The 27,038-nt window shown below is 34.5% G+C and overlaps 1 protein-coding gene and 1 pseudogene across 4 annotated transcripts in view; both read left to right on the top strand.

The window, feature by feature from the left end:
• Window positions 1-27,038, top strand: part of LOC145694410 (uncharacterized) — a 124,766-nt gene that overhangs the window by 17,456 nt on the left and 80,272 nt on the right. For all 4 annotated transcript variants that reach the window (XM_081770607.1, XM_081770606.1, XM_081770608.1 and 1 more), the window contains exons 6-14: window positions 4,015-4,105; window positions 5,681-5,898; window positions 6,574-6,738; window positions 8,951-9,077; window positions 11,724-11,912; window positions 12,946-13,084; window positions 15,032-15,116; window positions 18,279-18,459; window positions 24,799-24,968. In XM_081770607.1, the coding sequence (XP_081626733.1) occupies window positions 4,015-4,105; window positions 5,681-5,898; window positions 6,574-6,738; window positions 8,951-9,077; window positions 11,724-11,912; window positions 12,946-13,084; window positions 15,032-15,116; window positions 18,279-18,459; window positions 24,799-24,968 (1,365 nt within the window). The remainder of the gene's footprint in view (window positions 1-4,014; window positions 4,106-5,680; window positions 5,899-6,573; window positions 6,739-8,950; window positions 9,078-11,723; window positions 11,913-12,945; window positions 13,085-15,031; window positions 15,117-18,278; window positions 18,460-24,798; window positions 24,969-27,038) is intronic.
• On the top strand, window positions 15,871-18,224 carry LOC145694277 (histone H3.2-like; annotated as a pseudogene).

Here is a 27,038-nt window from a genome sequence, read left to right as displayed (position 1 = left end):
GTTCATAGGTAATTTAAACTGTTAACGGTAGGGTGGGTTATTGTTGAAATTCGATATAGAATAACATTTCAGTTTTTTTTTTTTTTTTTTTTTTTTTTTTTTTTTTTTTTTTTTTTAATAAGAAGTAATCTCCAGTGGGGCATATATAGAACTCTTCTTTGAACAGATAAGTTATAGCGTAAGCCTAAAGTCAATTTTTTAAACTTAACAACGCGAATCGCGTTTCTTCTTGTGTCCTATAATGTTTATTACGGATAACTGAAGCAAAGAAATCTCAGACTTGCGATACCAATATGGTTCAAATCGCGTTTTTTTTTTTTTTTTTTTTTTTTAATTTCTTCCGACCCCCTGTCTGATGAATCGCCGGGAAAATCACGACTATAGCTTTACTTGTATTTCTATTTGTGATTAAATATTTCGATCCAATTTCTGGTAAGTAATTTATTGCAGACAAGGATTCTGTTGGTTCTATACAGCATGCTAACAACGTCAATGTATAGAGTAGCTAAGTAATACTTCGAGACTTCGAGGAAATCCTGGGAGTGACGTTTTACCCGTGATTCGTTTTCAGTAGGCACAAACTTGATTTGGATACAAGTGACATCGGAAAGAAAAAAAAAAGTCATGCAATAAAATGTAGTTAATATTTTCTTGTAAAAATACTGTGTACAGCTAAACCATTTAAATATAATAAAATAAGAGGGTTTATATTCCAGGGTTTTAGACGAGTTCTGGCTTTGTAGTATAGCTTCTCATTTTAAATGTTCTTTTAACCATCAACTTTCACATTCTGAAGACAGGGATCGTGGTTAAAATTTAAAATTTCTTAATTGAAAGAGAAAAGTTGTAACACGTGAAGACGGAAAAAGTTTATATATACATACGCAGACGTATGTGCTTCATACTAAATCAAAGTTACTAAGTATTTAGTTCTCTGTATATCACTATTATTGGTTGAGTTTGCAGTTTAGCACTATTTACAGCATCGAGACTGTATGAGTCATAACCCTTCAGCTTAACATGGAATCCGAACCACATAAGCCACTGTGGATCGAATTCTTGTCTTCCACGCTGAAAGCGTGAATGTTAAGGAAACAGCCACGAGGGAAACTATTACCCATAAGATGTCCCATAAGTTTCCTGCCATATCAAAACATGAATTTTGGGCATCTCTGAAAATAGTAGTAGTTAGCAGAAACGTAGTAACGAGTACGCCAATATACAGAGGAATCTTTCAATACAGAGGTATATTATCCATTAATGGTCATTTTCAGTCTCGTAGCAGGTGATCTTCTGATCAGAAATATGGAGCGGTAAAGAACAAGTTATTCATGAGCACTTGCTGTATGAGTTTCAAATGAGTCACACAGTCCGTAGAAGCAGCGTGAAATATCTGTGCGGCGAAAGAAAGAACACGCAGTGAGGTACGACGCAACAAAGACGTGAGTCGAAAAATTCAAAGAGGGTAATTATGATTTGCTAAAAAGAAACAACTGACTCATACTAGCTTTGCTATTATATTGAATAACTTATATTTAAAAAAAAAAATCGCTGACCAAAGTAGCGTTTATTTATAAAATAATAAATGTGTGATAGTTTTGTCAACTAACTAAACATATTCAGGGTGTCTATCGGTCACAAAAGTAACGAAAAAGTCACGAAATCAGAAAACAGTCATGAAAGTCAAGAAATTTAGCTTTCGGGTCACGATTTTTTTTATCTGTACAAATAAAAGTACAGACTGGAAAATTTTCCTCTATAAAAGGTCAAAATTCACCACCAAAAATGTGGATGGTCGGCTTTAGAAGCTACCAAATCACAAGCAAAGCGCACTTCTATCGCATTCATGAAAATTCGGCCTAATTCGCATCCAAAATCGCTCTTGAGATTGATATGAAAGTACATGGTTTGGTAAAGAAAAGGTCACGAAATTTCATTTTGGAATTTTAGTAGACACCCTGATATTGGCTTCATCAGACACTGTAAAAACAAAAGGTTGCATCTAAATATAACAAAATCCCAGAAAATGGATCTGAACGCTGATTGGTTGATCAAAACAGATTCAGCCAATCATAACAAAAGTTGACAAAAATGAAACTTAACACCGCAGATCCATTTCCCTCCGTGGCCTTAATTTGTCGATTAAAATTGAAAAATTAATTAATAATGACGAACATGGGGCAAGTTATTGGAAAGATTTAATTTGTAACTTAGTTTTCCACTGGACCAGGGAGGGAAATGGATCTGTGGTGTTTAATTACATTTTTGTCAACTTTTGTTATGATTGGCTGAATCTGTTTTGATCTGCCAATCAGCGTTAAGATCCATTTTCTCGGATTCTGTTATATTTAGATTCAAGTCTCTCTTGTTGTTAGAGTGTCTGATGAAGCCAATTTGTTCAGTTAGTTGGCAATTTCTGAGACAGTGTCTGATGAAGCCAATTTGTTCAGTTAGTTGGCGATTTCTGAGACAGTGTCTAATGAAGCCAATATGTTCAGTTAGTTGGCGAAACTGTCACACATTTATTGTTTTATAAATAAACGTTCCTTTGCTCAGCGATTTGTTTTTTTAGTATATATATAAAAAAATATATAGTGCAGAAAGATTCCCCATCTTCAAGATGCAGTTTGTACGCCAAGCTATAGAGGCAAATTCGAACACTGGCATCCGTATATTGGTTGCTGAGGTGGGTACCTCAAACTCAATTGTAGAAAGCATACTAGCCATCGTTGGCAAGGTGTACAGACGATGTCTAACTGCCCCCAACGATCTCACTTCTGAACGGGCACAACGAAGAGTGTACGTGTACGAAGGACTGTTGAACAATTCCATGGATCAGGTTTCACCAAACGAAGTGTCAAACGAAAAATGAGTATTTTTCGGACTCCAGACATTAATAATTAATTGCTGGATTTAAATCAGACCGCAGCATCCGTGATGGAACAGGAATGTTTGAACGCAAAATCATTCTTTGTGTGTGGTAGAATTTTGAAAGTCCGGTGCACAAGGAACTTGGTCCTCATGGTCGTGCTGGAATTTTGAAAGTTCTGTACACTAGGAACTTTGTCTTCATGGTCGTGCTGTGAACGCTGAGCTGTACTGTGAGCAACTGGAACAAAAGTATGAAGCTGTGCCACAAAATACCCACATTTAATCAACCTCAAACATCTATTCGTGTAGTAAGATAATACTCCCTACCCTGCAAGAACAATTCCGTAACTTTGAATGTATTGAACTGTTACCACATAAAGCGTGAAGTCCTGACTTAGTACCTGTAGTGTACCACTTGTTCCATGGAATGGAGCACTTTCTTAGTGATAAAGCATTGTCTGTGAGGGTGATATGTGGCGTGGGATGTATATACAGTATATATTTTATTAAATATTACTCCTTTGACGAAATAATTAAAATTTTGCGAATTAACTTTACAGTACCACAATAAATTTCTCCATATTTCCAAAATCTCTACTAAACAAATATGAATATATACACAGGATGTCTAAACATCTCGAACCATAATACATTATACCATGGTATAATGTAACACAATAATGACTAATTGAATATCAATGAAATTAAATTAAATTAAATCTTTGAGTTTTACGTCCCACGGTTATGCCGGTTAGGCTAAAGGAGACGGTGATGATGAATAATGAATGAAATGGTGGAATGAAGAAAGTGGGAGGAAACGGGAGAACCCCGAGAAAACCCACGCACACGGCGTTTGTCCACCATAACGTTCACTTGGCGGGGGCTGCGATCGAAACCGGGACCCCAAGCACCAGAGGTAAAAACTGAATATCAAGTTATGCAGGTGGTGATTAAGATCACAGAGCTGTTTGAAATAATTCACGAATAGTAGGACACTCTCTGTGTACAAAGGAAGATCTACCGATATTATTATTATTATTATTATTATTATTATTATTATTATTATTATTAAAGAAGGAGTTTATTGTAACAAAGTATTAATTACGAAATTTTTATTAGTTTTCTTTTCTTTGTTCTCTGTAGGTCATAGGCCACACAGTGATGAAATTGCCGGAAGTGATTTAGATGGAGACAAGTATTTGATATGTTGGGATGAAGATTTGATACCACCACGGTATGTTCGTAATAGTAATTGAAATTGAAATGAGGGTTCAGTCCTTTAATTTCAAATAATTTATTTAGATAACATTGCTACTTTGCTTTTAGTATAAATTAACTTAAATGTTCGTATAATTTCCGTTAAAATTCATTTTCACTGAAGGATTGATTTCTTGCAATAAAATTAGAATCATTAATACTTACAGAAGAACTTATTGTGTTTTTACGTCCAGTTATATGCAGTTGTGTTAAATACATTACTATTTTTTTTTCTTCTGTTAAGTCACGTGCAGTTGTGAACCTGGCTGCAATAGTGGTCTGACCATCAATAATTAAGGCGTTTAGAAGCTAAATTGATTAACTCCATTTTTTTTTTTTTTTATCTCTACACATTTTTCACTTGGAAAAGATATTCTTTTCAGAGACGAAATCAATTAATTCCATAGTTCAAGAGTTTGCCAGTAGAATGCGTAAACGTTCTGATCACACTCATTTAAATTCATTGTATCTAAGTTACTAAAATGATCACTGCTGAGAAATCTCGTTTGATGGAGTTAATCGGTTTGTCATCTGAACAGCTCAATTTAGAAATGAGAAGAACAATCAAAGTTGTGTATTCTTTGATAGAGATAACTTTTCAGAACTTATATTTAACAGCTAGTACAACGAAACTCTCAGTTTGTATGCTGCCTGTAATTTGTACTAGAAGTTAAAATTTATTCCGCATTTTTTTAAAAATAATTTATGTTGTGTAACTAGAGATGTGGTTAGACCACTGTTGCATCCAGGTCCACAGTTATTTCATTGCGATTTAAGTAATATATCAAATTCTTCCTAATATGGTTTTAGAAAATGTAAGACTTTTGAAAAAGCATTTTTTTTTCCTACTACAGAATGTGATGTACTTAAAAAAACAAGCAATTTATCATTTGTATTTTCTTTATTTCACGAAAGGTTTTATTACAATAGATCATAATATATTACTAAAGAAACTGTAGTCGTAGGTGTAAGAGAAATTTGTTATAGTTGGATAAAACTTATTTATTCTGTACAGAAATTTATACAAGGCATGGATAATAGCATTCCTAAGTCTGTCAATTAAACTAGGCAAACTTGTATATGTGCATTTCAAAGGCCCATTTCCGATCTTTTTTGCTCTTTCTTTTGTACATACTTTCATACTGTCAGCTGAGTATCATGCATATAACACGACAAATTTTAGTACATGGCAAAATGTAAATAAATTAACTGAAAATATAACTTAAATTCTTTTTTATTAAAAAAAAGGGCATAGCTACAATAAATTAAAGGAATATCACTAAATCAGTGTGTGCAGATTTATCACTAGATTAAACCTTTTTCTGTTGTTTATTTACTGAGAAACTTAATGCGATAGACAGAACTAAATTGCTGGCTGTATAAAGAATAAATATCTGAAATAGGAGATCATATTTACAAACTCAATAATAAATTACTTTTTTTCTGTAAATGGTTGAAAACATTTGTGATATTTTGAAAGATAGGTATCAGGTGGAGCGTAAGTTTATATTATTAGATGCACATCTTAAAAAAAACATTCATTTTATTTCAGAATTGAAGAGCCAACTTCGTACGATGTCGGAACCAAAGTCAAACCCAGACAAATAATTACACAACAGGATCTAATAAGGCACTTTGCTAATTACAAAGGCCAAGAGAGCAAATTAAATACTTTGTATAACATGTGGGCAGATGTGAAAGGGATAGGTTCGAAAGAATGCAGAGCAATCGCAAATCTTTTCAATGTTGCTGTGGATGCTGCCAAGACTGGTGAGGAAGCAGTTTATAGTATTTCAGAAAGAAATATTTATTTGTAAAATTCTCCTGTATATTTTTTTAAAAAACAACCCCCAAAACACAGATGGTTCCTAATTGAGCTAAACTTATTCTTTCAATAAATAAATGAAAGCAAAAAATGAAAATAAATAACTGAAAATAAATTATTGTACAGTCAGCGACAAAAGTTCTTTTCGTTTAATGAAATTAGTTTCGTAAATAACGTCAGAATGGAAGGACAATTTGAGTACAGTTTTCAGTAAATTAAAAAAAATGTAAGTTTCTGTACGTTCAAGCCGTACCACTGTTATTCCTAAAATAAATTTCCCCAAACGGAAACAACTTTTGTCGCTGACTGTACAGAGCCATCCGAATTTCTGGGGTTTTATAATATCATAGAACTCTTTAAGTTATTTTGAACCGAAATACAGTTATGTTGCAAAGAATTATCCTCACTATTCAATTATTACTGCCTTAAGTTGTCCTCCATTTATTATTTTTTCTTTTTTCCTTCTTACACTCAGTTCAGTTAATTTCATCATTTAATATTATTTATCGAATTAATAGAATGAGTCGTTCGTAAGGTGTATCTTATTTTAGTTTTTTGGAAACAGATGATTAATTTATTTTTATTATTTTATTTATTTATTTATTTATTTTTTCTTGAAGGCAAACCGGTAGAGATACCTGATCATCTAGAAAAAGGTCCAGGTGAGGCCAAACCAATCAAGGAATTCGTTTGGAAGAAGCTGGAAGAAAATGCAAAACGCTTCAATTCTGATTTGCATCAATGCGTAGGTAAAGAAGAAGAAGAAGAAATGGTCCGTAGTTTAAGTAAGTTGAAACATAAATTATTTTAATATTGAGAGCTTGTTACGTAAGGTTTTTTAAAATTGTATTAGATTTAGTGGTATGTTGGTATTGGCTTTCATTGGAAGTCATTATCAAATATCTGAAAAAAAAAACAATCCCTTTAGAAAGTTATAGGTTATTACTACAAGAGTAAGAGTGTGTGTATAAGCGAGCGTCTGTTTCTTTTCTTTTCTTTCATTTTTTAAATTTTTATTTATTTTTTATTTATTTATTTATTTTTTTTACTTTTAACTTTTTTGCCATTGTAAATTATTCTCTGAATTTTGAATTATGTATCATGTTTAGGTGGTAGATAAGGCTTCTTATAGTCTTAACCTCGACATGTTAAACAAGTCGAAATAAATAAATAAATAAATAAGTCAATATATAAGTCGCTAATCCACACCAACTGAAAAACATTAAAAGTTGATGTTCATGTTTGTATCGGGATATAAAACTACAACTGGGCGGGGAAACAGCATGTAACTGAAAGTGAAAGTGCTACTTGCTGCAAGTTGGGTGCACGTTAAACATGATGGTTGTGTTAGTGACTGTTCTGAAGAAGAACAGGGCGTAGCAATGCGACTTCTGTATGATAAAGGATTGGTTATAGAGAAAGTGCGTAAAGAATGATTTGGACTGTGGAGTGATAATTTTCTGTCCCGAATAGTTGTGCGCAAATACATCCAACTATTTAGCAGTGCGGACGAGCGACGTCGACAAGAAACGTTCAGGTCGACCAGTTGAGTGTCCAAAGGGATCAGTCCAGCATGATTCTGGCTGACTGGTGTGGTCAGTTCTTTCGCCCAAAACACAGACATCACGTTTAAGTTTCACGTTTAAGTTTAGTAAGTAATGCAAACAAGTTGCTAGGATTTATAATTAGAAATACTAAGTATTTTAAGAAACCAGAAATTCCTATAATTCTCTATAATAGTTTAATTAGGAGTAAATTGGATTATGCAGCTATTATTTGGAATCCATATTATAAAGAACATATACATGATATAGAACAGATACAAAATAAATTTTTAAGGTTTCTGTACTACAAGGTTAATAATAGATATTGCCCATATTATTTATCCAATACTATACTAAGAGAATACTTTAGACTAATTTCACTCAGAGTTCGCCGATCAGTACTGTCCTTGATTTTTCTGAAAAAAACTATTCAACAATAGAATAGATTGTCCTTCCTTACTCTCTCAGGTTTCTTTATATGTACCAGGCCTTAGGCCTAGATACGATCTCTTCTTTTGTGTTTCATTTTCAAGAACTACTCAACACAAAAATTCATCGATTGTTAGAACTTTAAAACTGTATAATTTTGTGTCGAAATATTGTGATTTATTTTTTGATACTGAATCACATTTTCATGCAAAAATTAAGCAATTATGTATGGATTTGGAGCTCTCTGGCTTAATGTTTTGAAATGGATTTTGCTCGTAATGTGTACACTCAAAAGATAAAAACACTAACTAAAACATTATTGGTATGTCCTTTTATATGGAATAGTATTGAATGGAAATTAATATTTGTGAATTGAAATTGAAATAATGAATTCAAATTAATATTTGTAGTGCATTTCTAATATATGTACAAGTTGCAGGAAAGTGCTTATTCTAACCTTTATTTTTGTTTATTGTATCTTTACTTTATTTGTATTTGTATTTTGTATTTTTTTTATCTAGTCTCGTTTTGTCTGTAGCTTGCTTATTTTATTTTACTTTCTTGTCTATTTTATTTTAGAATAATGGTATCATATTAAAATATTATGTCAATAAGGCTATTGTAGGATTGTAATCCTGTATGCCTTTTACAAATAAATAAATAAATAAACATTTTTATGTTAAAGTTTCTACTGATATGTAGTGTATAAAAATTATATGTTTATGTGTATTTAACAAGGAAATTTCAATAATGAGTGAGTTTTCATCAGAAGAATATATGGATTCCTTGTAGAAATTTTGTTCTTAAACTGAAAAGAAAAACGTAATTCGTAATGTTATTAATTATATACAACGTAGAAAATGTAAAGTAAAATTAAAATATTTTACTATTATACTTAATGCTTGTGTCATATCCGAATGGCTATCCATTCTTCGGTACATTTCTTGTATATTTTTACTGTCGGGTGATAATTATCAGAATCACTGTTTTCATTTTCGATGTATTTGATTTTCTTCCTTTCAAGGTAAGGATGAAATTGTGGATCTTATCGTGGACAAATCCAGCTGTTTGTCTGAGCAACAACTCTTTCGATGTGTTCTCAGTTGGTGCAAATTTAACAAGGAAAAGGGAATGCTTAAGGAACTTCTAAGGTAAGGTTTTCATCATTGTTTATTGTTTCTTTTCTAACCTTTCAGCAAACAGTTTGTTCTAAGTGTAGTGTATATTCATGGATTAATTCTGATTATTTTTGTCTATTACATTACTCTAAAAAGTACATTAGAAAGTACTCTACTATGTGCGTAGTTAGATTGAAATATACGTTTAAGAAAGGGGAGAAAGAACAAGAATTTTAGGAATTATCCAAAAATGGATCAAAAGATTGCGTTCTTAGCCAAGAATTTTAGAAATGATATAAAAAAAAAAAAGAATAAAAAAAACTACAATTTTCGCTAATAATTAGTTTTAGAATCAGAGGCTAGAAAATTTTTGAACGACCCCTAAATCGAGTTTTCGTATTTTCTACGGAATAAGCACATCATACTGAGTTAAGTGATAGTTTGGGTTTGGCTACACTATATGTAGTTCTCCAGATATAGGGCTTACAAGAAAGTTTTTGATTGAAATAAATGGGATCTTTTGATTTAAAAAAAGAAAAAAAAAGTGGGCTAGTTGTTGACTGTAAATTAACATTAAGAATGTTCTGTCTCATTGATAAAAACAAATCAGTCCCTTTATTATTTCTATTTACTCATTTTGTCAAAATATTGTTAAAATCTAAAAAAGTTAATGAAATTGAAATGAGAGAAACTGAGTCTGCGATTGAAACTGAGTCTTCAGTTTACCGTGCTAGTGGCTAATTGTCATGTTATAACACAGTTCATCTTTAGACACCAGTGACGTACATCTCACTTTTTCAACTTCGCTGTTCAACCATTTAGAACATGGATTATATAACAACTGGCAAATGTTGTACTTCGGACAAACCAGGTGCATATAAATATGAACACGTATGGGGGTTGATACGTGTGGAGAAAACTTCTGATATTTTTGAATATTAGATCCTCTAGAAGTGTAGATTTAATGAAAGTGAAATGAGCAACTGGCCGAAGATCATGTATGGTTCGGTAGGTCTTTGGCTTACCCTGAAGTAGGCTTAGAACTACGGTAATACAACCTACAAAGTCCAGTCTCACTATTTTTATCTTTGAATGTTATTAAATCTTCCCTTACAGGGAATTGGTGCTTAAAAATATGTTTTCTCATTTCCTCCAATGTATTTAAAAAATAAACTTATTAAATAATTTTGTGATACAGACACAGACAAAAAAAAAAAAAAAAAAAAAAAAAAAAAAATTGCGAAGTAAAACAATTTGTTGTCAAATTATGTAATGCCATTACTGAATTGAAGGTGTTATATTTTCACAATAGTGACAGCTTGATATCTCTTTTATTATATGACTGTTGAGCCAGTGTAAGCTAGATTTTAGCTTCTTGTCTCACAATTGAGAGATTCTTAATTAAGCCCGTGGTTGGCAGTGCGGTTTACTATAATTTTTCGTGAGTTCTACCATGCCAATGCCAATATGGAATCATTAAAACGGACTGTCCCCGATCTCCATTCTCAATATGGTTTTACTGATAATGATGCAGTATAGCCTTGTGGGTTACATCTGGAGGACAGCTAAACACATATAATGAGTAATACAGGGTGGCTCGTAATTATATATATGATGGTTGACTGTAGTATTTGTAATTCTGGACGAAAAGTTTCGATATGGCAACACTGTAGCCTGAGAGTGGTGATAACGATCACTGGACTTAGAACCGTGGAGTGGCCAGTACGTTCTCCTAACTAGAACCGTGGAGTGGCCAGTACGATCTCCTAACTAGAACCGTGGAGTGGCCAGTACGATCTCCTAACTAGAACCGTGGAGTGGCCAGCACAATCTCCTAATTAGAGCTGTGGAGTGACCAGTACGATCTCCTAACTAGAACTGTGGAGTGACCAGTACGATCTCCAAATTAGAACTGTTGAGTGACCAGTACGATCTCCTAACTAGAACCGTGGAGTGGCCAGTACTATCTCCTAACTAGAACCGTGGAGTGGCCAGCACGATCTCCTAACTAGAACTGTGGAGTGACCAGTACGATCTCCTAACTAGAACCGTGGAGTGGCCAGCACGATCTCCTAACTTGAATTTTCTTATTTGGTGTTTTAAAGGGCAAAGTGTATAAACATCACATACGCAATTTGGCCAAACTGCGGGAAGCTATTACAGAAGAGTTTCAGAGGATACCAGTACGGGTCTCTCAAGCTGCTTGTGAGAACGTTGGTCTTCGTCTCCAGGCATATATCGATTTTGATGGTGCATTGGTAGACCATGCCATGGAGAATCGAGATTAAAATTCTTGTAAGGAATGGTATGGGAATAATGTGTTTATGTTCAAGTTATGTTGGTAGCTTCTTTACCTGTCTTTGGTACATAATTATGGTCCATCCTGCAGATAATTAACGTTTTTTAAGCAGTTGGACTGTTATGCAGGAAAATTATTAGATATTTTTTTAAATGTTGCATTATTTAGAAGAAACATTTTTTAAAATGGGAACACTTTACGCGATGGACATTGATGAAATTTTTATTGGAATGAAATACCACTAATAAGTTGAAAACAATGATAATAGACAGTTTAAATTCTACTTCTTTTCATGGATACAATATATTGCGGGATTTCTAACAAATTCTTGACACTGATGAACTATCAATAAAACTAACTTGGTAGTATTATGTTTACAGGTACATTGATTTTTCAAAAATGACCATTGCTGCACGTCTGTCTGCTATGGTAGACTTATCCCTGTACAATGAAGAAATTGATACAAGAATCGTGTGGAATGCATTGTATCAGTCAGAATTACTTTCTGAGCGCGATATTGAATTATTAGCAGGCAAGAGGAACATGTTCAATTGGACTATATTCTACAGGTAAATACGTGTAATAACAGAAATCTGTAGTCGTTAATATATCAGATATGATAAGGTTTCATTTTCTTTTTGTTAGGTGTATGGTAAATAGTATACAGAATGGTAAGAAACTATTTAAACAAACTTCGGGAGCTGATTCCTGCCAGCGAAACCAGCAAATAAGTCCTGTAAGTCCCCTGATTCTATGCACTTCCAAAATTTCAAGTTTCTAGCTTATGCAATTTTGCCTGGGTGCTGATCCCTCACTCATTTAGAACTATATACAGGATGGTAAGAAACTATTTGAGCAAACTTCGAGAACCGATTCCCGTCACCAAAACCAGCAAAAAAATAAAAAAAAAAAAGTCCTTTGAAACTTTCGTCAGTCAGGGATTGTTTCGGTGATATAAGGTGCCGAAAGCGTGGAAAAATGAACTTAAGAAGGCTGTAATTAAAAAACAACGCAATTTTTATTGCAGTGGTCTTCTTTTTAGCTGGTATATCCGTTTTAATGCCCTCCGGTCCCCATCTGACAGGATTGTCTTTCGACCACTGTTGTGCTTTGCAGACATCGTTTGCCCATGCATTATGTATGCCCTCGTGACATTGGACACAGTGCCTTTCGATACCCCCACAATGTTCGCCACTGTTGCCACTGAAGCTCCAACCAGACGGGCACCAACGATCATGCCTCTTTGGAAGGCTGTCAGGTCGCCAATTTTACCGCACCACTTTTACACCACGACACTCACAGGTGAACTGGACGGAAGAGGAAGGTCCACAAAAAACGATCGGCAACTGCAACACGTGTTGTTTAGTGGAGGGCCAAAGTTACGTGTCCTGTATGAAGTGTTTTTAGATTTTTTGGCTATCCCCTGTATATAAACACTGTGGAAGTATAAAAATTTGTATCTTTTGTCTTTAGTTTTCTTTTTTTAATGTTTTTTAACTAGGTATTTTTATATTCTGCAGAAGATTATGATTGGACGCTGGTATTTTGTACTATTAAACATATGTGAAAGGTTTAATGTACGATTATTTTTTTCTTTGTGAGGTCTTCTGTGTCTGATCGTCTTTCATGGACAGTAATAAATGATATTTTGGCTACACCTCTGTATAAGTTGTTGGTGTTTAAGATGGATATTGGTGGAGAAAACTGGATTGTCGCATTAGTCGTTGCTCAGGAACTAAAGGTAAGACGTATTTCATGTATTTACTGATTGCAAGTATAAGGTACATATCATATAAGCACAGTAGACATGCCTTTGCACCTCAGAGATAATCTATTCTTAAGAGCCTCCCATACTAAAAATAATACAAAATTTACCATTTTTGTTTTGCTTGTTTATTCATAAGCGAAAGGAGATAATGAAATGTAACTTACCACAATATTAGATAATTTTATTCTACAACATAAAATATGAACCTGAAGAATTTTCAGTTTTGTCATCCATAGAAATTACAGTGTTACCAGAATAACATTTCCCCCAAAATCTAAGTTAAGGCAGCAACCTATAAGAACGAACTGAAATGCATTTGATTACGTATCGTGTTGTTTTGGTATCCTGTGAACTACTTTTTAAATAACATTATTATTTAATTTTAATAACTGTAAGTTAAAACTATTTTTCTTATTACAAACTAAATACAACTATTATTTAAAACGTAGTTCACAGGATTTCAAAACAACATAATACGTAATCAAATGCAGTTGAGTTCGTTTGTCTAGTCGCTGGCTTAACTTAGATTTTGGGGGAAATTGATATTCTGGCAACACTGAAAATTCTTCAGGTTCATATTTTATGTTGTAAAATAACATTGTTTATGATCGTGGTAAGATGCATTTCATATCTCCTGTCACTTACGAGTAAACAAGCAAAAGGAAAATGGTAAATTTTGTATTGTTTTTAGTATGGTAGGCTCTTAATAGATAATTTAGATTAGCACTGTGATCTTGGCCACCATTACATCTGCCTGTGCTACTAGATCATCTCCACATCAGTTCATATTACTTAGTGTTTAATTAATTATTTTGATGTCATGTTCTGAACCTAACACCATGTACCATTAACTCGAATATGAAAAAATACTTCAGTTGACTAATTTGAATTGGAATTAATGGTGCAGACGTTACGTTATCTAGTGATACAGGCCTAAGTAATGGTAGCCAAGATAACAACACTAAACAGAATTAACAGTTGAGAGTAGGATATTTCCGAGGCACAAAGGTACATATTTTGTTGTGTCTTAAAAGCTGTAAAGTGTTCATAACTTTACCATTTGACAATCATATGAGTCTTCATAATGTACAGTCAGTGACAAAAGTTCTTTCCGTATGTTGAAATTAGTTTTGTAAGTAACTTCCGAATGGAAGGACAATTTGAATACAGTTTCGGTAAATGAAAAAGAATGTAATTTTGTGTACGTCCCAGCCGTGAAACTCGGTGAAACGGCGTACGTTCCACCATTATTCCCAAAATAAATTTTACCCAACGAAAAGAACTTTTGACGCTATTTCTACATGTAAGCAAAGAAGAACATATTTAATGATATAATTAAGAATCAATTGGAATAGAAAAACGAATTTAATACATTTTAACACTGACCTGCATGCAGTGTTTCTTTCAGAAAAAGTGTTCGGGGGGGGGGGTACACTGAGTAGTCGGAGGGGCATTTCTGTTATTACTCTATTTATTGCTATATTATAGACGTATTAATCTGATCCCTTCCGGAGAGGCACTCTCAGAGCTCCGGGGGGGGGGGGGGTGCACTGAGTAGTCGGGACGGACATTTCTGCTATTACTCTATTTATTACTATATTATAGACGTATTATTCTAATCTCTTCCGGAGAAGCACTCTCAGAGCTCCGGGGGACACTGCCCCCCGCAAAAAAAAAAAAAAATGTCTGGAAGAAACACGGCTTGCATGTTCTTTGAGGACAATTGCTTGCAAATAATTATCTGCAATATTTCAAGGAAAACACGTTCCTCTATATTGAGGAGCGACAATTGCGTATTTTACATACCTTATTTCTTATTCGTGTATTGTTTGTTACATTCCTGTTTTAATGCTACTTCGATAAATTAGGTTTACTTTTATCATAAAATTATTGCCTGTCGTAAAATTCTTTTTGTTACAGGTCAAGGACACAACACCAATTATTAAATGCAAAGCACGTGCATTTGTTTCTGTTCACAAACAAAACATTGATAATAGAATGACAGGTTAGTTGTCTTCTCATAATTGCAAATTACTAATGAAGAAACGAAAAAAATATAATAATAGGATTTTATGTGTTTGTTTGTTATTGTTTTAAGATAACATGGTTAATATACTTTTTTCCCCGAATTCTCATTTTTCTCTTAACCATATAGTTTAGTTGCTGAATGTCGTTCCTTTTATAGGAGGTAGTCTAAATGATAGTATACAAGGTATGTTCAAAAAGTATCGAACCTTATTTTTTCCCGCGTAAATCAATGAAGTGCGGGAGACTTTCTTCAGTATAAATGTAGAAGGGATGCACATGCGCAGTCGTGAGTTTTTTGCCGCCCGCAGAGAGCGTCAGTCGTTGACATGTCGACCAATGAGTGAACATGTGTAATGAGCGGTCCTCGGATTACAGTTTTTTTTGCAAAACAACAGAAACACTTGAGCAGCCATATTGTATCAAATTTTGTCAAAAGCTTGGCCCCGATACCCAAGCAGAAACCATTCAATCGGATCGGTACATTCAATTTTGAACTAGAATTTGGGCATGAGGAAATTTGATTCAGGCTTTCATCGGCAAACACAACATTCCTGTCTGTCGTCAAGCTCCTTACTCACCTGACATGGCTCCGTGTAACTTTTGGTTATTTCCCAAGCTAAAAATTGCCATTTAAAAGGGATCCGATTTGAGTTAAGAGAAGATATAATACGGAATGCGATAACACGGTTGCACACCATTCCAAACACTGCGTTCCAGAAGTGGTTCCAACAATGGCGACTACTTTAAGGGGTTAGTGTTTCTGATTTGCAAATCAATAAATGTATTCTTATAATGATTTTTATTTCCAACAAAATATGGAAGCATTCATTTTTATTTTCTGCAGCTCTGTTATAGCAGTGAAGCTTATAAGTGCATTTTAGTTATCAATTTTCATTTATCTTCCTTTTCTGTTACAATGACTCATTGTTCTTTCTCAAGCTTTACCGTGAGAACCACCTTTGTAACACGTTCTCATCTAAACTGCTGCTACGTCATGAGAACGTCACAGCCAATGAGACGTACTATAGCAGACGAACTTTTGCTTGCGTACGAAATCTATGGGCGGAGCTGAGTGATGTGAGCAGTAAGAGCGGGAGAACTGACATTCATTGTGCTAGCAATGGCCTGCTCATTAACTGTACTTGTATTGCGGTGAAACAAAATTGAACAATTATAAGTTGTTACTGTAATTTTTATCCTAATTTGTACCTAATTGATCGTAAGTATGAAATTGTAATAAAAGGACAACATTTAAGAGGAAATACAGAAAATCGGATCAGTGTGCATTTTCTTCATACGTATCCTTAAATTTCATAAATTGTGCGTAGTTCGTCAGTCAGTTTCATCAATGTCCATCTTAATATAATCTTTGATATAGTAGTTGTTGTAGTTGTTTCGGTGTGATTGGAACAAAACTTCGTTTTGTTTCAATAACATCGTAACTCGCAGGGAAACAACATTTATGTATGGATAGTTCTTGCTTGTTATAAGGTTGGATTTTGGCGGAGCTATCTGTTCATGGGTGTTGAGTGGATACCAGGTTCGATCCTCGGGATTACTTATCGCGATAATTTCTCTTGCCACTACAAAAACTATTATATTCTTGGTAGCCAAAGGTTTGATACTATTTGAACACACCTCGTATGCCATTTTTACAATTATAAATGTAGTTTTTAATTGAATGGAAATGCCCAAAATAATAGCAGTGATCAGGTTATAAATTTGTGAAAGTACACAAGGAACAAAAGTTGTTAATAAAGCAATTCTTAATTACTGTTAGTGTTACAAAGTCCTTCTTAAAACTTTAATAGTTGTACTTTTATACGTGATCCGCGTGTGAGACAATCCTTATTATGAAAAGTATCGGTTATCATACGCATCGAGAGGGCTGTCATTCACTGCTTCTTGGGAAAATTCGATATTTTTGAAAATTCTTAATACTGTAATATACTTTGGGATATAGTTTTTTTTTTCTCAGGAATTCTAAAAACCTTGTTCACCTCTCTAAAACTTCCCCTACTAGTCTTCGCGACATGTGGTAGAGATATATGATCCGTTCTGGCTGAAAACCAATGTTGCCACAATTTCTTTCCTTATTTCTAATTGAAATTTTTATTATTGTTGTTCTTAACTGAAAATAGGAAGGAAAGCTTTCTCCTTATTTCTGCCGGGCTTTAACTACAACAAGTAGATCATAGGTATAGCAACACTGAGAGCAGGCTTACATGCTCGCTACAACTAACCGAGGGTTGGGGGCGTGAAAAGGAGCACTAGTTGGGGGAAAAGTCCTTTAAACGTGTCCCGATCTATAGTAACAAATTTTCACCTTAAATATATATATATATATATATATATATATATATATATATATTTGAATACATTCTAATGAAGCAACAGTTTTGTTACATGAGATCGTTTGATGGTTCAGAGTGAAAGATCTTGGAATCAAATCTTGATTATTTGAAACAAGTCGCGACAGTCAGAGTGACACGTACCAAGCAGACAGCTAGGAAATCTACTGGAGGCAAAGCTCCTAGAAAGCAGCTTGCCACCAAAGCTGCAAGAAAGAGTGCTCCAGCAACCGGTGGAGTAAAAAAGCTACATCGTTACAGGCCTGCTGGTACTGTGACTCTGCGAGAAATTCGTCGTTACCAAAAGCGTACTGAATTGCTTATCCAAAAACTGCCCTTCCAACGACTCGTTCGTTCTTCCAAAGCTCAGGTGTCATGGCTTTACAGGAGGCAAATGAAGCTTTTCCTGTAGGGCTGTTTGAAGACACCAACCTGTGTGGTATTCACGTAAAGGGAGTCATAATCATGCCTAAGGACGTCCAACTTGCATGTCGTATCCGTGGAGAAAGCCTAAGTTTGAAGTTCTGGTATATATATATTTTATTCTTATATCTGTTTTTTCTGGTGTATATATATATATATATATATATATGTATGTATGTTATATTTTAATGATCGGATAGAAAGTATAAGAAGCAAACTTATACACAAAATTTATCATAGTGAATAACGTTGTTTGTGCTAAAATTATGAATAGTACACTATTAACATTTAGGCTTGTTCCTTTAAGATGATAACTTTGTACGATTCACTGTTATATAGTGTTTCCATTTGTTTATTTATTTTAGAACTGCCAAACAATTCTGTGATATCGCTGGATGGAAATAGGTTACAGATCTATGCTAGTAACAGAATGAATCGGTCAGATACATTTATTTGTATCATGGATTTGGAAGAAGAAGGTAAAACCGGTATCAGTGTAGCTCTTCAGAAGTTTGACGCTGGATTCCCTGTAACACACAATGCAAGGTACGTTCTACTTTGAGTAATGGAAATAAGAATTGCTAACAACTGCTAAAAGTGTGTTGTAGCCCATAGTACCTATTGTGTTTTTCAGATGTAAAGCATCACGGGCAGTAGCCAATGCTGTGCGATATTCCGCGCGGTGTTGCCGGATTTCGGACTCCCCTTTCCCTTCTCGCTCTTCCTCTAGTTGAGATTATTACACATACATTGGCAACATTATTCACAATGTAAATATACTATTCCAGCAAACTCAAAGATTTTGGCTGTGTATCCTAGAAGTATATATAGCAACTGAATAACCTACCTATTAACTTATTCCAGTGGAACTGCTAAACGTTCGTCTTCAACACTACTTTCACTATCGTCTATGTCAATTAATATTTCGCCATTGTCTGAATCTGACTCTTGTAAATTTTTTATTATGAGTTCCAAAAATTGTAAACACAAAAAATAATTCTTCGAGCTTCACTTCGTAGCACTTTTTTTTTTCTTAAAGAAAATTCCGCACTTGTACTCGGTTTCCTTAAAGACATTGTCAACTATAATTTTGGAGAACAAATGAACTACCACGAAAGAAAGCAACCTAGACACTGATGAATTCTGTTTATGCTAGAAGAAGAGAAGTTGCGTTCCTACACACACAATCAGCTCCTTTGCTTCCATGTAATAACATACTCTCATACTTGATGTAGGTCTCACAACAACAATCCATCTGATTCGTAAGCAACACGATATGGTCGAGTTTGTTTTGGGTCACAATAATTTATGACACCACTCAGACGCCTGGTGCTTTTGCGTCCCTGCTAGAGGAGTAAAGAAGGAGTACGTAATTGGCCACACATACGTAAGGTATTGAAACGAAGAAAAAAAAATCATACTGCGTTTCTTCTGTCGAATAAGGAAGAATCTTGCATGAAGGCAATTTCAAAACAATATTACGAATGTCCCATACCTTCTGTTCTTCCACATGAGCTCCCGCCGGGAATCGAATATATATATATATGAATCAAATTGCAGAGGCTTGTTATTTAATTCGATCGCTTACTATTCTCAAGGGTGTAGAAACGGGGGAAAAGCGGGCCTTGACTTTCCAAACTATTTCCAGCCCCGAAATGAGGTTCATCTAGTATATGTTTAGTAAACTTATTTAATAATTAATGCAAATTAGGAACGTTTATAATAAAATAAGATTTTTAAAAAAAGAAAAAAGAAAACATCATCAATACAGTTTCTGTACCTAATTACAAGGACGCTGATTTCTCTGTAAATTGGGGGGGGGGGGTGCATTCAGATGCAGAAAGCATATATGATGATTTTAAGACAAATTGCATTCAAATTATGCCTAATATTGCACATTTACAAATAAAATGAGGGGCCCTGGCTCCCTCAGTCCCCCCAGGATCTCTCACTACTATATTATTGCATAATAATATCTGAGTTGATATTTTTTCGAGTTTTTTCCTTTTAGTATTTTAACCTACATAAACACAAAGTCGGATAAACAGACTGCTAGAAACAGCATTTGTTTTCTTATGAATAGCTTATTGATTTATCTCTTACAATCCGCTTTTCAACTTCAGTACTGTTAAGATCCGTCTTTTGTTAAGGTAGCATCGAGGAAACATAATATGTGTATAGTATACATGGTGAGTTAAAATGCTTTCATATTCTGAAAGAGGTCATTTGTTCTGTTTTTAATGTGTGAAAAGCTTTCCTCCCCCTGAAAGTAATGTTCCCCTAGAACAACCTGTTGGTTACACCCCTGATTATCCTTTAATAAAAGTTGAGTTCCATTTCCAAATCGAAGAAAAATCCACTGGAAATTAGACGGGACTCAACGCTCGTTTTACTAATTGTTTTATATGGAAACCTTTCAAAGCGTGTATCATGACAACCAGTTATCATAAAAAGATGTAGTTTTCACGTATGTGTTCGTAATTCTTTTCTCTACTTCGTAAAGTGAGCAGTTAATGTGCTAATACAATATTTCTAATAAGCGCCTCTGCTATTGTCAAGATTCGCAGTAGCGCGAGAAGTCAGCGTGCAGAACTGCTTGTCGCGAATTGTCAACACCGCTCAAAGCCAATTGGACGCCGCGTAAAGCCAACTCAAGGCCATGCCGCTTCTCATCTGAAATCTGTTATAAAGGATTTCCCATTAGAAGCGACGGATTTAATATGCTAATTATGAATTTACAAAATGGAAATATTTTCACTTCATTTACAACGAATAAATATTCTGATTCAAGAATGAAAGACGACAACCAGCATATGACCTCCACGACTTGCTAGGTAGAACTTCACTCTCTCAATTAAGTTTATAATTACTTTTGCACATACTTCTTTATTGATGTATTTGATAACACGTTCAGTATTTGCTTTGTTTGCATGCTTCAATAGGAAATAGTAACAAAGAGTAAAGTCTAGTGATCTAGCTAGTCTGTTGGTCATCACTTCAAAATGAGGACTTGATTCGGGAACTCATCACGCAGCAAGTCAGTCGTCTTGAGGAAGGTAGCGTCATTTTGTTGAAACCACTTGCGTTTTATATCAACTTCGTTCAGATGTAGAGAAAAAAAAAAGTCGCTGCATTCCCATCCTCCTCTTGAAACGAATGACGATCATATCACTCCACTAACTCAAAATCCACACCATAGGTTTACTTGCAAGAGCAGTGTTACCAACCTAATCACGAAACAAAATCCACGAATCACGGAAAATAAACTTTGCATTCTCAAATAGGAACATTTACGCGTTGTAATGGTGTAAAAATATTTGTCATTCTTTCTCAAAAGGGCATCCGATTAAGTATATTAAATCCATCGCTGTTGTTGAGACATCTTTTATAATTGTTCTAATGATGAAAATTAAAATCTTTAGGAAGTATAAAGAATTAAATCAGAGATGCGAATGTGAAGACAAGAAATACACTAAGTATTTAACCCTGAGACCTATGGAACTTGAAAGTTTTCCATTGACTTCTGTCCTTGGCCAACTGGATTCAGTTTCTACCCCATATTTCTGTTCCTGCGAGATCCATCTTAATATCGTCCTCTCATCTACACTTAGGTCTTCCTAATGGTCTTTCCCGAATGGAATCCCTTTTAAAATATTGAAAGCGTTCCTACTTTCTTCCATTCTAGTTATATGACCTGCTCAGCTGAACTTCCTTGACTTAATGACCCTAGTAATGTTAGTTAAACGGTATAAATTATGCAGTTCGTCGTTATTAAACGGTATAAATCATGCAATTCGCCGTTATTAAGTTTTCACGATTCCGCGTTACGGTCCCTCTTGGGTTTCCATGTTAACCTCGGGATGTTATTTTCAAATACTTTCAGCCTATACTCTTCTTTCATTGTACAAAGAAGGCTAACACTTTTATCTTGTTTGTAGCTCAGAAAAATGTTTCAAAAGGCTTTAAGTCATTAATTAGCATTAATAAAAGTGGGGATGGGCTTAGCTAAGAGCATTGTTTTAATCTGTAAAAGAATCGTCTAGTGACTTTTATGACTTAAAGGTTACAAACAGAACACAGAGATAAGAGCTTCTATATTGTAAACACAGCTATTTCTTTAAAATAAGATTGCATAGCTAAGGAGAAAAAAGGAGAAGAAAGAAAGAAAGATAGCTGAAGTGTATAAAAATGTAAAAACAGAATAAAAATATAAGAAACAAATATACAATGGAGGAGAAGAGGTAGAGATTACATGATAAACGTTCGGAACTTTTTAAATTTTTTTTTTTATTAAACTTCATCGTATTTGAGAAGTTCTTGAACTCTAAATGGAGAGTCGCATCAACTTCAATCAGTTTATAAAGCGTTCTTTAAACTTTAAATTTTAACAACTACATATAGTTGTTCAACTTTAGATCACCAAGTGCACTTCATTGACGTTGAAATATTCTTGTACAGCCGTGACAGAAATCCCAAGATTGTATGTCGACGATTTTCATTTGGAATGTCCTGAATAGCAATTGGGTTTTGTTTTTTTAGACCATGAAGATTTAAAGGTTTTTCATCGTTTACTTTTTACAATAATAAATACAATCTGTTAGATAACTTCTTATTTTTTTACGTATAAAGTACGTAGAGTTAAATAAAGAAGCCATCTCTTGTATCAGAATTAAAAAAAAAAAAAAAAAACTAACAGTTACTATTGGCAATAAATAACAAACTTTTTGGCGCCATAAAAATTCCTTTTCTCGAAATCTACACATGAGGATTCACTTTCAAGCATCTCATTTTGTTAAACTCGAAGTCATTCCAAATCGGCAGAGCTTGAAAAACACCCTGTATACTTTCTGTAGCGAAACTTTCTCTTGCAAGCATGGTAAGGTCTATAGCTAAAAAGTTTTGTTTCTAAAAAATGGAGAATGAAGTCAACATTTCGTCATATGGCCCCGTTCCAATATGTCTCCAAAAGAACGTTTTAATTGGAATTTTCTCTAATGACGGTCAGTCCTATGATCAAAGAAGGAAATATTCAGGTATAGCGTGCATCGTTAGTAATTAGTCCGAATGTATTTTACTAACCTTAAATATAGTTTCAAAGCTGAATACTGTAAGGATCTGAAAGAAAATCAATTTTTAACGACCGTTTTGTACATTTTTACGTGATAAAGAGACGAGATATAAAAATATATGATTACAATTTTTAAAAAGCATTTAATGACTTTCTAGATTAAAAAAAATATATATATATATTGAAAGCAAGTGATCGTTGTAGTTGGGTTAATAATGTTATTAACGTGGTCTGACCCATTCATTATACACAATGACTGCCGAAGATAGACCCAAGCACAACGGTTGATAGCAACTGTTTAAGATTTTTAAAGTACTATGAACAGAATCAAAGCAGAAACTTGAAACAGAAATATATTACTGAATATATGTTTTGAAAATAAATGCTGAATATATTTCGTCTAATTGAAAAACAATCTTTAAATTGTGTATTGAGGTCTCATTTTACGTAAAGGACAGATTTGACTACTTTATTCGTCTTTCTTGTAACATTGTCCAGATCTGAAAATATAATCGTCGATTTTGTGCGATTTAATTTAAAATGCTATACCAAAATATTAGTTAGGTAAGCAATGAACTCCTTATAAAAATTTTTACTATCCACATAGCAGGAGATTTAAGCTATATTTATTTCAGTATGCTACAAAGTGTTAAATATTTTTTCTAAAACAAAAGACGTCAGTACACTGGCGTTCACATGGAATAAAGGAAAACTAAACTTTAATACTTATGTCTTACAATATACTTTAAAAGTATTTAATTCGAATATTATCATCAAGGTATCAGCTTATTTCTTAATTCAGAAGACCAGCTCGTAATAATCTTAAAATACATTGGAAAATCAGAACCATAGTATCAAACACGCAGATTCTTATATTTAACGGATTTTCACAGTAAAAGCACAAGATCATGAGATAATTTCTTGCTCTCCATACCTAGCCATAACTCGGGTTCATACTCCAGATACTTCACAGTAAGTACTATACACCTCTGGAACAGTTTATGTCAATTAATACATAATGTTTCAACAGTTGTCAGATATATACAAGGGCGCCCATCAGGGGGCAAGGTGGGGCGCTCGCCCCCTAGAGGAAATTGTACTTAAGAATATTGAAAATCCAGTAGAATTTTTACATTATTTTTACAGCAAAATCTGAAACTATTTTTGAAACGTCGCTTATACTCCCCCCCCCCCTTCCTTGGAAACCACAACATGGCAGCCCTTGGGTATATATATATATAAAGAAATCTGTGAATTCCCTCCTCTTAAGCAAAGGTGAAGATATGAGTGGCACATCAGGGAGCTTCGTCTTACCAGATTATTAATTACCTGTCAATGAGCACACACCTAATTAATAACCCGTATTAATTTCTACAGCTTATACGTATATATTTATATGTCTAGTACCGCTATAGACAATATTTAATTCACGTTTTTACATATTATTTTAATTTTGGGTTATATTCTTCCTACATAAACGTCTTTTTTGTTTCCTCTCTTGTGTTTATTTCATTTTGTTTTGTAGTATTTCTTTACTTAAGTAGGAAATTGTTTTTGTGTAGTTGGAATACTTTTCTTTTGTATTTGTTTATATTTTTTTGTGTATTAGTTTTTTTTAATGTATGCACGTGGTTAACTACTGGGAGAAAGTTACAGAGCTTTAACTTCGCCATGTAAAAGAAGTCACCAATCAATAAATTTCAGGAAAATCTCGATATGTCATATCATTACGTAGCAACAGAGAAACAAAAAACTGGTAATATGATACTAGTAATAATAATAGACTGGATATCTTAAATGTTAAATCCTGATTACAGGATGCGAAGGGAGAAGATCCTAAGTGTCGAGATCTTTTTAAGGCACGAACCATCTTTCACAGCGCCATCAATACATCTTCCAGATGTTTTGCAGATTGATTCAGCCAAAGACTTTCAACACATGGACAGAGCGAGGGCACTTGGTTCTTATCTTGAAGTGGCTTTCAAAGGTTAATAAGGAATTGTTTATTTTGTAGATAGTATCTAGTATCTAGTAGATATCATCTAGTAAGTTGCATCATAATATATGCTACTTATTTTTAATAGGAGAGGTAACAAGGTATGCTGTCATAGTACTAACATATTCCAGTAGGAGTTAAATGGTTTTAGGTAGTCGTTAATCGACATACCTGTGTTTCTTTGATAAAATGAATGACCCCGCATAGCGTAGTTCCTAACTTTCTTGCCTTTGGTGTGAGCGGTTCCAGGTTCAATTCCCGATAGGAACACTCGGTCGGAACATTGTAACAGCTTTTTCAGACCAGCCTCCTGAGTGAGGCTTTCCTCGGTTTTCCACATTCACACCAGGCAAATACCAGGGTGAATGGTATCTAACATAATGCTCCCAAGGTGCTTTCTTTCTTCCCCATTCCTTTCTTCCTCTCCAATTTTCTCGGGTAGCGTGATCGCCGAGGGAGTTACCCTCACAAGTGTGACGGGCTAACGTGACCATACACGCCGAAAAACCAGAAATCTAATTCTTAAGCCTATACAGGGTGGCTCATTTTAATATTTCCACGAAAATATCTTTAAAACGGTTGAACATAAATGAACTGAACAAAAACTCAAATAGGAAATACCATGGAGGAAATCAAATGGTGATGTCGCGGTGTTCCCCAGGGCCGCTCTTCAAGGGGGCCGGGGCCCAACTTTAAAATTTTAAATGGAAACATGGGACGAGTAACTTAGATCTTCGATAGATCTTTAAAAACTAAAAAGTGATGTGGCAAAAGATTTTTCATATCGGTCACCGTATTCAAAATGGCCGCCAAGATATGTTACCTGTATCAGATAAACGTCCAGTAGCAGTAATATGAAAACGGTTGAACATAAATGAACGAAACAAAAACTCAGATAGGAAAGCCATGGGGCAAATCGAATGATGTTGTCGCGGTGTCCCCCAGGGCCGCCTTTCATGGGGGCTGAGGCCCAACTTAGAAATTTTAAACGAAAATTTGGGCCAAGTGATACCTCGAATGATAAATCTTCATACACTAAACTGCGTTGTGGCAAAAAAATTGTTCATATGTGTCACCGTTTTCAAATTGGCCGCCAAGACATGGTGCCTGTATCAGATAAAACGTCCAGTACCACTATAGTACTCGCGCCGAGTCGTGAAGCTTGTGTTTTAAACCAATCATAGAAATATTTTGCTTGACATCGGAAAACTTCGGTACAATTCGTGGAGCCGCTTCCCGAGCGCACACTTGGGGAAACGTCGAACAGCTGAAATTCACCGGCTATGTTGCCAAACTTTGAGACATAGTAAACGAGTATATTAAAGAGGCATTTAAAAATTACCAATAATAACACTGCATAACAATAACTACTGTAACAACTATTCTAAAATGGTAACAATAGCACAAATAGTAACAACGAAAATATAACGCAACAAAAAACAATTAACAAAACGGAACTTGGCACCAATCCGACAACACTGTACTCTCGGGAGATGTTTTCAGTGTAGCGCGAGAGACGACACTGACAAAATTTGATGGGTGGGGGTTGACGACTGGAACACACCCTCGCGTTCTATTGGGTGGTGAAAGCGGTAGATCTAGGTCAAGCTTCACGACTCGGCGCGAGTACTATAATATGAAAACGGTTCAAGATAATAACGGATGAACAGAATAAAACTCACATAGGAAATCACAGAGGGTATTTATCATTCCACGCCTCGAGAATAATCCAACGGAGAAAAAGATTATTAAAGTATAAGTGACACAATGCTAAAGAGAAAATCTAATTTTTAGAAAATTATCTTTCCGATCTCCCTCCGTAAGTGGGTGAAGCGGGAATGAATGGTAAAATCTCAAATGAAAACCCCACTTTTACTTGCAATAGGTATGGTTTGTCTGAAACACTTTAGTGTACAAGTGACTTGTACTGTAATGAACCAATATTGTGCGGATGACTTTTGAGCAAAACCAACGTTTGTACACATTGTTTTAAAATTACATTGTTCGACAAATTCGTTTTGCATTTCAGTTGATTCATTTTTGCACAAATCATTGCCTGCC

The sequence above is a fragment of the Thermobia domestica genome, chromosome 9 (genome assembly GCF_964235325.1).
Source record: "Thermobia domestica chromosome 9, izTheDome1.hap1.1, whole genome shotgun sequence".
Classification (NCBI taxonomy): domain Eukaryota; kingdom Metazoa; phylum Arthropoda; class Insecta; order Zygentoma; family Lepismatidae; genus Thermobia; species Thermobia domestica.
Note: the sequence above shows the minus strand (reverse complement) of the source record. Positions and strands in the feature narration are given on the sequence as shown.